This window comes from Thamnophis elegans, chromosome 5, assembly GCF_009769535.1.
Source record: "Thamnophis elegans isolate rThaEle1 chromosome 5, rThaEle1.pri, whole genome shotgun sequence".
In the NCBI taxonomy this organism is placed as follows: Eukaryota; Metazoa; Chordata; class Lepidosauria; order Squamata; family Colubridae; genus Thamnophis; species Thamnophis elegans.
The window spans coordinates 89,397,653-89,411,101 of record NC_045545.1 but is presented as its reverse complement, the minus strand read 5'-3'; the positions used below and the strand labels follow the sequence as shown (position 1 = coordinate 89,411,101).

General features: G+C 44.0%; 1 protein-coding gene across 1 annotated transcript in view; it reads right to left on the bottom strand.

Moving 5' to 3' along the window:
• CDH4 (cadherin 4) overlaps nt 1–13,449 on the bottom strand; it is a 425,687-nt gene that overhangs the window by 179,400 nt on the left and 232,838 nt on the right. The window contains exon 6 of the mRNA XM_032219093.1: nt 8,141–8,285. Coding sequence (XP_032074984.1) covers nt 8,141–8,285 — 145 coding nt within the window. The remainder of the gene's footprint in view (nt 1–8,140; nt 8,286–13,449) is intronic.

The window sequence follows — 13,449 nt, the reverse complement described above, 5'->3', positions numbered from 1 at the left end:
CATCTCTCTGTGTATTATGGAATCCATCTAGAAATAGGGAGTGGCTGTGATCACATGGTCATAACCAATTTATTAACTTTTGTGACCCAGTGCGTATTCCCCAGTGGGATGAGATTCCACCGGAAAGTTCCTAACACCAGCACTCAAAATGATATGGAGATACTTCCTTTTCTTTCTCAATAATTCCCCCCCCCCCTTGGGGATGAAATATGATGAAAAAAAGGAGTAGAATAAGATTGGAACATTACATATAGAGGGTGCCATTTGATTCCTCGGAAAATTTCAGAAATGAAGTAGGCCTCGTCTGGAGAACAGACTGATTGTAATAAGATTGATGGGGAAGCAATGCGCCAGATTTTGGCTCTGCATAAAATTCAGCGTGTAGATAATTCCACATACTATTAGAATGGACAAGTGCAATATTTTATCCCCGAGGTATTATTTTATTTCATAATAAAGGACATCACGGTTTATCGTATCATGATTATTTTCAGAATGAATGTTAACGCAGTTGGATTCAGGATATCTTAGATAAATGCAACATTGATAGGTTTGAATGTTATAGTTCATGTTCTTTCAGTTCATGAAATTCTGCATTAGATCGGAATGGATATATGATATATAATAATTCGGTATGATTTTACATGCTGAGCCCAAACCAGATGGTGTTAGGAAAGACTGGGGACATCTCACTATGAAAATGTTTTCCTTCTCCTCCTCCAGAGGTGGGCTGTTCACAGTTTGGCTCGGATCGGCTGAACCGGTAGCGCTCGCAGCAGGAGGCTCCGCCCACCTGCTTGGACACTTCTGCACATGCACAGAAGCATCACGAGTGTGCGCGAGTAAATAGTAAAAAAAATGGAAACCCACCACTCTCCTCCTCCTCCTCCTCCTCCTCCTCCTCCTCCTCCTCCTCCTCCTCCATCTCCATCATTTTCTGTCAAAAGTACAGGTAGTCCTTGACTTACGACAACAACTGAGACCAACATTTCTGTTGATAGGTAAGACAGGTGTTAAGTGAGTTTTGCCCCATTTTACTTGCCACAGTTGCTAAGTGAATCACTGCAGTTGTTCAGCTAGCCACACGGTTGTTAAGTAAATCTGGCTTGCTCATTGAATTTGTTTGTTAGAAGGTCATAAAAGAGGATCAGATGACGCCGGGATTCTGCAACCGTCATAAATACGAACCAGTTGCCAAGCATCTGAAATTGGATCGCGAGACCCTATGGGGATACTGCAATGGTTGTAAGTGTGAAAATGACCATAACTCTCTTTTTTCAGTGACGTTGTAACTTTGAACAGTCACTAAATGAACTGCTGTAAGTCAAGGACTACCTGTATACCAGTGGTGAAATTCATTTTTTTAAACTACCGGCTATGTGGGCGTTGCTTGGTGGGCATGGTGTAGCTTGGTGGGTGTGGCTTGATGGGCGTGGCAGGGAAAGGATACTGCAAAATCTCCCTTCCCACCCCACTCAGGGGCCAACCAGAGGTGGCATTTGCCGGTTCTCCGAACTACTCAAAATTTCCGCTACCGGTTCTCTGAACTACTCAAAATTTCCACTACCAGTTCTCCGAACTACCCAAAATTTCCACTACCGGTTCTCCGAACTACCCAAAATTTCCACTACCGGTTCTCTGAACTGCCAGAATTTCCACTATCAGTTCTCCGAACTACCCAAAATTTCCACTACCGGTTCTCCGAACTACCCAAAATCAGAACCTGCTGGATTTCACCCCTGCTGTATATTCTTCATCACAGACTACAGTAGAGCCACGCCAAGCATCTTAAAGAGAGGCTTCACAAAGTGTCTTGGTGTGAGGAAATGCACCTTTCCTGAAAGCATTAAAGAGGTTTGGCTCCTAGAAAAGCTGTTCCCAATTAGGACCAATCGTCTCTTCTGCTGAGGATGCTAGCAAAGTAAAGCATTCTTGGATGTACAACAGTGGTGGGATTCAGCCAGTTCGCACCTATTTGGGAGAACTGGTTGGTAACTTTCTAAGCAGTTCGGAGAACCAGTTGTTGGAGGAAATCTCTCTCCCCCCATACTTTACAGGGCTAATCCTGTAAGGAAGGCAGGAAGGAAACATTCTGGTGTAGTTTCTAGCCTAATCTTTATTGCCCTGCTTATAGAAACTGCCTCTCTGGTTAACCCTTATTACATTGTAACAGCTAAGGTGAAGCAGCCATCGATGTGAGTGACATTGAGTTGGCCACGCCCATACAGTCACATGACCACCAAGCCCCACCTAATCAGCTGGTCACTATGGCAGAGAACCGGTTGTTAAATTATTTGAATCCCACCACTGATGTACAGGCATGTGAAGGCAAATGGGGACAGTTCAAAGCAGCTGCATGAGTTTCTAAACAAAGCAGCTGCTGCTTTAATATTTTGAGGAGGGGGGCTCTGTAAATGTCACTGTGCAGTGACAAATGTCTCTTTTGAAACTTCTACTTAACTATCAGAGATGTGTCTATAGAGATTCTCAGTCATCCAGATCAAGGTTGTCCTTCCTTCCTTTCTTTCTTTCTTTCTTTCTTTCTTTCTTTCTTTCTTTCTTTCTTTCTTTCTTTCTTTCTCTTAAAAATTATTTTATTTTTATATAAACAATCCATTTCCCATTAATCAGGGTGTCGTCTGGGTTTTGTGCCAACATTAAAATATACAACCTTATTCATTATTTAATCTCAGCTTCATTTCCAAATCCTTAAATAACTAATATTATAACAATTCCATTGTAATTTATTTAACTATTAGTTATATTGACTATTAATACATTTTCTATACTTTAGATAACTTCCTTTACTATTAATTCTTATTGTCTATTCTCTAACCACGGGTAAAAAAGATTCCCAAATTGTATAATAATTGGTTTGTTCTTTCTCTTTGGTCAGTCTGTTCATTTCTGCACACTCTAGTATTTCCCTAATCACATTCTCCTCTGCAGGGATCTCTTCCCTTTTCCAGTTTTGCACATATACAATCCTAGCTGCTGTTAGAACATGAATAATCAAATATACATTTTCTTTACTACAATTTTCTGGTTAAAATCCCCAGCAAAAATACTTCAGGTTTTAAGTCAATAGGTTGATTTTCTTTGTTTCCCTTTGATAACGTTTCACTTCTCAGACAAGACGCTTCTTCACTTCTGACTGAATCCTTCTATCTTCCACCATTCAATAAGACCTGATGAAGCTTCTTGGATGAGAAGCGAAATGTCCAGGGGTGGGATTCAGCCAGTACATATTGGTTCGGGCGAAACTGGTAGCTCAGATGATCAGCTGGGGAGCGAACTGGTTCGCTCCAATGATCAGGTGATCAGGCGGATTGCTCTGTCATGTGGATCAGCTGTGTTACCCCCCCCAAGAAGTAACCTGGAAGGTTAAATTTTGTTAAAACTGCTGACATGTGCAGAGTGCGTGTGTGCGCAGCACGCAATCACCGTATTGGTTGTTAAACCGGCAGGATCCCGCCACTGGAAACATCTCCAAGGAAAACCAAAGAAAACCCACTTGCCTTTTGGGGGAAAAAACGTCTTTGGGATATCAGAGAAACCTTTGGAATAGCAATTCCACAAACCTAACTTTACCTGGCATTCTTGGTTTGGGAAAAAAAAAGCCTAAACGCAGCTGGATTTACTTCAGAGAAAATACAAAGAAGGAACACAAGACGCGAAGAATATACAAGTAGCTTGGCTGCAGCTGACCACAATTGTCTAACAGTGTGAATGATGTACATCGTTGCACATGCGGATGGGCACTGGCTCGGTGTATCACTGAAAGAACGAAGGAGCCTAATGCATTTATCAGTGGGTATCACAACGTGTTGATGATAATGCAAGACATGGATTAGTGGGTTTAAATTGAAGAGAGGCAATTATGGTTGAATGCGGGGGGAAAAAATCATGGTAACAGTAAGAGACGCTTACTGAGGAACCAATGACAAAGTCAGGTGGTACCTTCCCCTTGGTTGGAAGTGATCAAGCTGCCACAAAGAAGAATGTGTCAAATTAGTCGCCAAAGCACCAGCTGGAAGGACAAGAAACAGTGGCTGGAAACTAATCAAAGAGAGAAGCAACCTCAAATCAAGGAGAAACTTCCTAACAGTGAGGACAATTAACCAGTGGAACAACTTGCCTCCAAAAACCATGGCTGCTCCATCACTGGAGATTTTTAAGAAGAGTCTACGGTAAAGGTTCCCCTCGTGCATATGTGCTAGTCATTCCCAACTCTAGAGGGCGATGCTCATCTCTGTTTCAAAGCCGAAGAGCCAGCGCTGTCCGAAGACGTCTCTGTGGTCATGTGGCCGGCATGACTAAACACTGACGGTGCATGGAACGCTGTTACCTTCCCACCAAAGGTGGTTCCTATTTTACTACTTGCATTTTTACGTGCTTTCTAACTGCTAGGTTGGCAGAAGCTGGGACAAGTAGCAGGAGCTCATTCCATTACACAGCACTAGGGATTCGAACCGCTGAACTGTCAACCTTTCGGATCAACAAGCTCAACATCTTAGCCACTGAGTCACCACATCCTCTAAGAAGAGTCTAGGCAGTCACTTATCTGAAATAGTATAGGTTCTCCTGCTTGGACTAGAAGATCTCCAAGGTCTCTTCCAGCTCATTTATTCTAGGCGGGGTAGTTATCTATTCTGAATACTTACATTTTGATTCTACCTTGGGTTGGATTACGTAGCCTCAATGCCCCCTTCCCTCTCTAAGATTTTACTTTATCTCCAGCACTTTGAAAACCTGAGAAGAGTGATGAAGAAGGAGTAGGGGCTAATTCCTGCAAGAATACAGGTAGTCCTCGACTAAGGAGCCGAGGTGGCGCAGTGGTTAAATGCAGCACTGCAGGCTACTTCAGCTGACTGCAGTTCAGCAGTTCGGCTGTTCAAATCTCACCGGCTCAGGGTTGATTCAGCCTTCCATCCTTCCGAGGTGGGTAAAATGAGAACCCGGATTGTTGTTGGGGGCAATATGCTGACTCTGTAAACTGCTTACAGAGGGCTGAAAGCCCTATGAAGCGGTATATAAGTCTAACTGCTGTTGCTATTGCTATTATGACCACCACTGAGACCGAAATATCTGTTGCGAAGCGAGACAGTTCTGAAGGGAGTTTTGCCCCATTTTACAACCTTTCTTGCCACTGTTGTTAAGTGAATCACTGCAGTTGTTAAATTAGTAGCACGGTTGTTAAGTGAACCTGGCTTCCCTGATTGACTATCGGAAATTTGCCAAAGGGGATCACATGATCCCGGGAAAATGCAACCGTCATAAATATGAGCCACTTGCCAAGCATCTGAATTTTGATCACATGGTCATAAATTACTTTTTTCAGTGCTGTTGTAGCTTTGAATGGCCACTAAATGAAATGTTGTATGTCAAGGACTACATGCATTGACCACCAGTTTGCATCCAGGTTCAATTCAAGGTGTCACTTAGTACTTTCAAAGTACTAGTTGGCAGATATTCCTTCCTTCCTTCCTTCCTTCCTTCCTTCCTTCCTTCCTTCCTTCCTTCCTTCCTTCCTACCTACCTACCTACCTACCTACCTACCTATATGAGAGAAACAGCCCCAATTGGGCTAACCTACTCCATTCACTTCAGGGGAAGGGACTTGCTGCAGATACCATTGGCCAAGGCATTCCAGTGGGTGGGGTCAAAGAGGAGCCTTTTCCACTGTGGCCCCAGCCATATGGAAAATTCTAGAACTGGAAGTGAGAACTGCTCTGGCCCTCTGGCCTTCTTGAAGGGTATCAAAACCTAGTTTTCCTGCTTTGCTTGCGGCCCTGAGTGGCGCACTGACCATTGGAGTTGGGCTGATGGGGGTAAGAAGAATATCTTACCCCCGTGCTGTCCATCTCCTTGATTTTAGTTAGAATAGAATAGAATAGAATGACAGAGTTGGAAGGGACCTTGGAGGTCTTCTAGTCTAACCCTCTACTTAGGCAGGAAACCCTACACCACTTCAGACAAATGGTTATCCAAAATCTTCTTAAAAACTTCCAGTGTTGGAGCATTCAGAACTTCTGGAGGCAAGTTGTTCCACTGATTAATTGCTCCAACTTATCCTTCGTTTTAAGTTGTTTTTCTCCTTGATTAGTTTCCACCCATTGCTTCTTGTCCTGCCCTCAGGGGCTTTGGAGAATAGCTTGGCTCCCTCTTCTTTGTGGCAGCCCCTGAGATATTGGAACACTGCTATCATGTCACCCAGAATCCTTCTTTTCATTAAACTAGACATATCCAGTTCCTGCAACCGTTCTTCATATGTTTTGGCCTCCAGTCCCCTAATCCTCTTTCTTGCTCTTCTCTGCTCTCTTTCTAGAGTCTCAACATCTTTTTTGCATTGTGGCGACCAATACTGAATGCAGTATTCCAAGTGTGGCCTTACCACGGCCTTATGTGGTAATGTGATATTAATTGTTATGTAGCATTTAAATTTTTAATTTTCTATATTTGTACTGTTTGTAAGCTTCCCAGAGTCACCTTATTGATGAGAGGGGCAGTATATAAATGTAATGAATAAACAAACAAACAGATGCATCACAGCTTCCCAGGAATAGTCCATACAATCTGGAGAATAACCCAAAGTAAGAGACTCTGCAGTCCAGAACTGGATGAGGTTCAGGATAAAATCTCCCAGGGTATATCGATTAGGTGAGAAAGTTATAGCTTTAGTCTGGAATGATTCCGTCTATTGGGGTGCCTATTTTTAATTAGCAAGTGAAAAAACTGAGGAGTCCTTGGTGCTCTCTGAGCTTGGCTGTTTTCGTGCAGATGTTTCATTACCCAAACTAGGTGACGTCATCAGTGCAAATAAAAATCTGGACTTCATTTCACTGTGTTGTGTTTGGGCTTGAACCTGACAGAGACCTGGAACACCGGTGGCCTAAACTGGATGTTCCTAGCCACTAAAACATGACTGCACCTGTGGTGGGTTCTGGGGTGTACTGGTGGTAGCTGGGAGCAGCGGCCACCGTATCGGAATGGTGGCTCGTTGGGCCCACCAGCCCACCCACGTTCCTTGCTGCTGTTTGAGGGAAATGGGCCAATTGTGCATGCGCGCACAGTGTATGGTGCCTGTGCAACCTCCGCCGAGCAGCTGAGGCATCACAGGGTGGTGTTGTGCGCATGTGTGCACAGCGTGCGTACCTGAGGAGGACATCTGGCCCCGTCGCAGCATATCGGTTGCAACAGGATCCGGAACCCACCTCTGGACTGCACAATATTGAAGAAGCAAACCCTCATCCTTCCGCATTGCCTTCGAAGGACATCAAGTAAAAATACTTGATTCCTCTTTTCCATTGCAGGAACCAATCTGGGTCAGTCACCAGGAACAGAGGTTTTGTTTTCCAAGCTTTTGGACTTGTATCCGGAGCCCATCTTCAGAGAACTTCTCTCTAGCAGAGTGTGCGGTAGTTATATGTTGCCTGTTGTATGTGGCTTTTTAGATGTTGATTGGGGGTGTGTTGATAGCTGGTTATTCATTATTTGGCTATTATTTGCTTGTGCTGCACAGCCCTTGCCTGCTAAGTAGCACTTAGCACTAGCACTTAAGATTTTTATACCGCTTCGCAGTGCTTCGCAGTGCTTCGCAGCCCTCTTTAAGTGGTTTACAGAGTCAGCTTATTGCCTCCAACAGCCTGGGTCCTCATTTTACCGACCTTGGAAGGATGAAAGGCTGAGTCAACCTTACGCCGGTGAGAATCGAACTGCTGAACTACTGGCAGCCAGCAGTTAGCAGAAGTAGCCTGTAGTACTGCATTCTAACCACTGCGCCACCATAGCTTGGTACTTGATAAGCTGGTGGTAAATCAGCATTCCTGGTGAAGGGGGACCTCTTTCCCAGGCTTCAATCACTTCCCTGGCTGTTTTTCTGCCTGCTCGTCCAACAATCTTAGTAGCTGCAAAATTGAATGTATAATTCTTTTTCCATTCTCTGATCCGACAGGAGCAACAGTGATACAGGCTAAATGTGTATTTCAGAATAAGACATTTCCTCTGCTTCGGAATCTCAAACTTTATCTTGTTTCTCTAATATTCTGATCTAAGACAAGCCAGATTTCTTAAATAACAGATCAATAGTCCAACTTGAGTCTATTATCTAAAAATAGCTTTATGGGACATTCAGACATACCTGGTTTAGATCCTTCATCAACAGATCCGTTATAGACTTGGTTTATGAATTCCGGCCTGTTGTCATTCATGTCGATCACATAAATGTAGAGATCAATCGGATTCTCCACTTTGTTCCCATTCATATCTACGGCGTGTGCTCTAAGCTGTTAAAAGAAAATAAGGAAATAAAAAACAGAGAGGTCACCATTTTATGGAACTCAACATCCGAATAAGTATATGGAAAGAAAAAAAAAAACAAATCATAAAACTCTCTAAACCTTTGAATACTTCTGAATGTTTTTTTAAAAGCTTCCTTTCTTTCTTATACTGAAATTTACCCTGCTAATTTTGGTAAACACCAACAGAAGAAAATATGAGACTTCATGATGTGCCTTCAAATTGGTGTCGATGTTTAGTGACCATGTAGCTGGTTTAATGGGTTTTGTATCATTTTTTGGACAAGTGTGAGCTATTAGAGCAGGGGCGTCAAACTCGATTTCATTGAGGGGCACATCAGGATTGTGTTTGACCTTGAGGAGTAGGGGGTGTGGGGTGGCCAGCTCGATGTCACTCGTGTTGGGGGCGCCTGTGGTGGCCTGAATACTCTTCCAGCGAAAGTGGGCTCTCAAGCTCCGTTTCGGCTGCAATGGCCTCCTGCAACCTTCTGCCAGCGAAAATGGAGCTCAGGAGGGTCACAAGCAGTCCTTCTGAGCTCTGTTTTTTGTTGGCAGAGGCACCAGGGACCAGTCCTTCACTGTTTCCAGGGAGGCCCCGTGGGCCAGATCTAAGCATCCTGCCGGCCGGATTCGGCCCCTGGGCCTTGACTTTGACACCCCTGTATTAGAGATACCACTCCTATCCTACTTTGCCAGGTCTGCAGGAATTTCACTGGTAATATATGCAAACAGCTAGTCCTCGACTTATGACCACAACTGAGAGCAGAAATCCCATGGCTAAGCAAGGTTAAGCACTCGATTTTATGAAGGTTTTTTTGCCATGGTTATTAAGCAAATCTGTGCAGTTGTTAAATGAAGCATTCAAATGGTGATCACATGACTTCAGGACGCTGCAGCCCTTGTAAATACACGCCGGTTGGCCACTGCCCCAGTTCTCATCTTGTTTAAAGGTTTTTTAAAGGTTTAAAGGTTTTAATGGATTTGTATGCCGCCCAATCCCAAAGGACTCCGGGCGGCTTACATAAAAACAATTTAAAAAATATTAAAAGAGTTTAAAATACAAGACAAAGTGAATTAAAAAAGACACAACATGCACTCAATCTTACTGGGGCTGAAGCTCAGTCAAAGATCAGCAACCCCAGGCCTGCCGGAACAACCAGGTCTTAATAGACTTTCGGAAGGCCGAGAGAGTGGGGAGGGTCCGGATCTCAGGGGGTAGATCGTTCCATAGGGCCGGGGCAGCTACAGAGAAGGCTCTCCCCCGAGGAGCCACCAGACGACATTGTGTAGTCAACAGCACCTGGAGAAGGCCCACCCTGTGAGATCTTATCGGCCGTTGGGAGGTATGTGGCAGGAGGCAATCACGGAGATATCCAGGTCCTAGGCCATGTAGGGCTTTAAAGGTGATAACCAGCACCTTGAAGCGTGTTCGGAGACCAATAGGGAGCCAGTGCAGCTCACGGAGGATAGGTGTAACATGGGTGTATCTAGGTACACCCAGTATCGCTCGTGCGGTTGCATTCTGGACCAATTGTAGTCTCCGAACACTTTTCAAGGGCAGCCCCATGTAGAGCTCCATGTGACCGTAAGAATGCTGCAAATGGTCGGAAGTGTGATGACCAGTCATTTTAAGTCCTGTTTTTTTCCAGTTGTAACTTTAAACAGTCGCTAAACTAAAGGTTGTAAGTGGAAGGACTATCTGTATGTACGTTTGTATATTCTTATCTATAGTGGGGGAAAAGAAACTATCAAGATGAAGTCACAAAGGTGCTTTTTTCAAGAGGCAACTGGGCTTCCTTGGTTTTGAGGATGTTTTACTTCTCCTCCAAGAAGCTTCTTCAGCTCTGAACTGGATGGTGGGGAACGGAAGAATTTATACTCCTTGCAATAGCAATAGCAACAGCAGTTAGACTCATCTACCGCTTCATAGGGCTTTCAGCCCTCTCTAAGCGGTTTACAGAGTCAGCATATTGCCCCCCAAAACAATCCGGGTCCTCATTTTACTCACCTCGGAAGGATGGAAGGCTGAGTCAACCCTGAGCTGGTGAGATTTGAACAGCCGAACTGCTGAACTGCAGTCAGCTGAAGTAGCCTACAGTGCTGCATTTAACCACTGCGCCACCTCGGCAGACAGGTGGTCATTTGCATCCTTTTTAGAGAGTTGCTGAGGCCACCTGGAGGTTTGTCCTCAGGGTCACCTGAGTAGTGCAAATGGATGTGGAGCTTTTTTAGAACTGTTGTAGACAGATGGTGTCATATCCTTCCACCTCTCTTGAGAGAGGGCTGTTCAGCTTTGACACAGATGGTCTCTTTGACCCCATCTTTCAAACCAGTGGTCCTCTCTGTCCAAAATGTGGACTTTATGTCTTTAAAAGAGTGGAGGCCATCTATGAAATTGAACAGCCCTCTCTCAACAGAGGTTGAGGGATACAACATCATCTATCTCCAGTTTACAACACAATCCTCTTAGCAGTTCCAAGAAGGCTCCACACTGATTTGTACTACTCAGAGGACACAGATAAACCTCCAAGTGGTCTTAATGATTCACTAAAATAATGCAAATAACCAGCTGTCTGCAAGGAGTAAAAATCCTTCCGTTCCCCACCATACAGTCAGAACTGAAAGAACTTCTTGGATGAGAGGAGAAATGTCTTCAAAGAAAAAAAAACTGAAAATCTAATTGCCTCTTGAAAAAGCATCTTTGGGACCACCATGACCTGGATGACTGAGAATCTCCATAGATATCAAGAGGAAGACGAACCAAAAAGAGGCATATGCTTACATTGTGTGCAAATTTAACCAACACAGTGGGGAAACGTGACTGTACTTTGATAGATTTATTTCAGGGGTGGATTCCTGCCAGTTCTAACCTCTTCTATAGAAGAGGTTCCACAAATCTACAGTGCCATTTAGAACCAGTTCCAGCTCCCTCTCCCTACCCGTCCACACATCATCAAAATGAAGAGCGAGAGGAGGAATTCTGGGAGTTGAAGTCCACAAGTCTTAAAGCTGTCAAGTTTGAACACCCCTGGGGTTTTTTCCTAAAGGGTTAGGGGTGCAAGGGTCTTGTAACTTGACAACTTTAAGACTTGTGTGCTTCAAATGCCAGTGTTTCTGAGCCAACATTTTGGTTGCTAAGCAAGAGCGTTGTTAAGTGAGTTTCACCACATTTTACAAGTTGGTCACGCCCACCCAGTCACATGACTGCCAAGCCACTCCCACCTGGTCACATGGCCAGCAAGCCACTCCCACAAAGCAGGCCACACCTACAGAAGAGGTTCTAAAAAATTTTGAAACCCACCACTGATTTATTTCAAACGCTAGCTTATCTTTATTATTGTACAATTATTAATAGCATGCTTGTGGTAACATCCTCATCTAATAATACTTTTGTGAGCAAGAGACAGCTGCGGAGAGCAGAGGCTCAGTTTTTTGATGATTATTTTGAGGGAGAACATTTGAACTGGTCAAAATCACAGAGAGGTTATTTGTTATAAAGGAGAATATTTGTAGCTCAGGATTGAAATGCGGGATCCTTGGTGCTCTCTGAGCTTGCCTGCTTTCTTGCAAAACTCACACTGATGATAGCAATAGCAACAGAACTTAGACTTATATATTGCTTCATAGTGCTTTACAGCCCTCTCTAAGTGGTTTACAGAGTCAGCCTATTGCCCCCAACAATCGGGGTCCTCATTTTACCAACCACGGAAGGATGGAAAGCTGAGTCACCCTTGAGCCTGGTGAGATTCGAACTGCCAAAGTGCTGGCAGCCGGCAGTCAGCAGAAGTAGCCTGCAGTATTGCACTCTAATCCCTGCATCAGGCTTTATGTTACCTAATTACCGTATTTTTTGGACTATAAGACTCACCGGTGTGTAAGACGCACCAAGATTTCAAAGAGGTAACTAAGAAAAAAAAGTTTTTGTCTTCCCCGGCCCCCATGAGCACTCTGCAGACTTTAGCAGGGCTGGGGGGAAGGCAAAAATACCCCCATTTTTGTGAAAAATGGGCAGAAAGGGGGCCATTTTTTGCAAAAATGGAGGTGTTTTTGCCTTGCCCCAGCCCTGCTGAAGCTAACAGAGTACTCCTGGGGCCTGTGGGAAGGCAAAAACGCCTCAATTTTTGTGAAAAACAGCCCATTTTTTCTCAAAAATGGGATACGGGGGCGGGGCTTCAGGAGGCCAAAAGTTGCTGTATTCAGTGTATAAGACGCACCAACATTCCCATGCTCTTTTAGGGGGGGAAGGTGCGTCTTATACTCCCAAAATATGGTAGGTAATGAAACATCTGCAAGAAAACAAGCAAGCTCAGAGAACACCAAGGACCTCCTTTATCTTCTTCCCTGATTGGGGTCATTTGGATCAGGGAATTCACCATTCTCCTGGTTATTGGAAAAGTTGTAGAGAGAAACTTGTTTCCATCAAAGCTGAACCCAGAAACTATAAAAGTCAAAAATTGTCAGTCAAGAAGATGGAAGAATTGCTGCAACTTTCTCTCCCCTCCCCCACTCAGTTATCAATACAAATATCAAGAAAATAATATCTCCTTAGAACTGCCATCTGCTCCTCTCCAAGTTTCCATGGTTCCCTATTCTTTTATTTATATATTGTATCGGAAGCTACTTCCAGCTTGTCATTTCTGTTGTTATTCACACGGATACTAATTGACATCAAACACATTATTACAATGCAAAGCTCACCAATCTGTTGCAAAGAAGTAAGACGATGAGCAAATTGTACAATCATTTTAAGTTTCTATCTAGTCTGAAACATTGTAAGAAGATCCATTTTCTGACAAACAATCTTGAGCCTCAGCAGCAAAAATATTTATCTACTAGCTGATAACTTGGCGTTGCCAGGGAGTTTATTTATAGGGGGGAAATGTCTGGACCAAAATTAATTTCTAATGTTGGATTCCCCCCCCCCCTTACCAGAGGGAGCTCCCTCATGGAGTACAGTGAAGCCGTTACCATGGCAATTCCACTTTGCTGCCCAGTAGAATCCATTTTACGACAGTACAGTAGAACCCATTTTAAGGCACAACAGGCTGTATCTAGAGAACACACACTCCAAGAGGTTTTAGGAGTGTCTTACCCAGAGGTGGGTTCCTACCAGTTCGGACCGGTTCAGCAGAGTAAGTAGTAACTCAGCCTG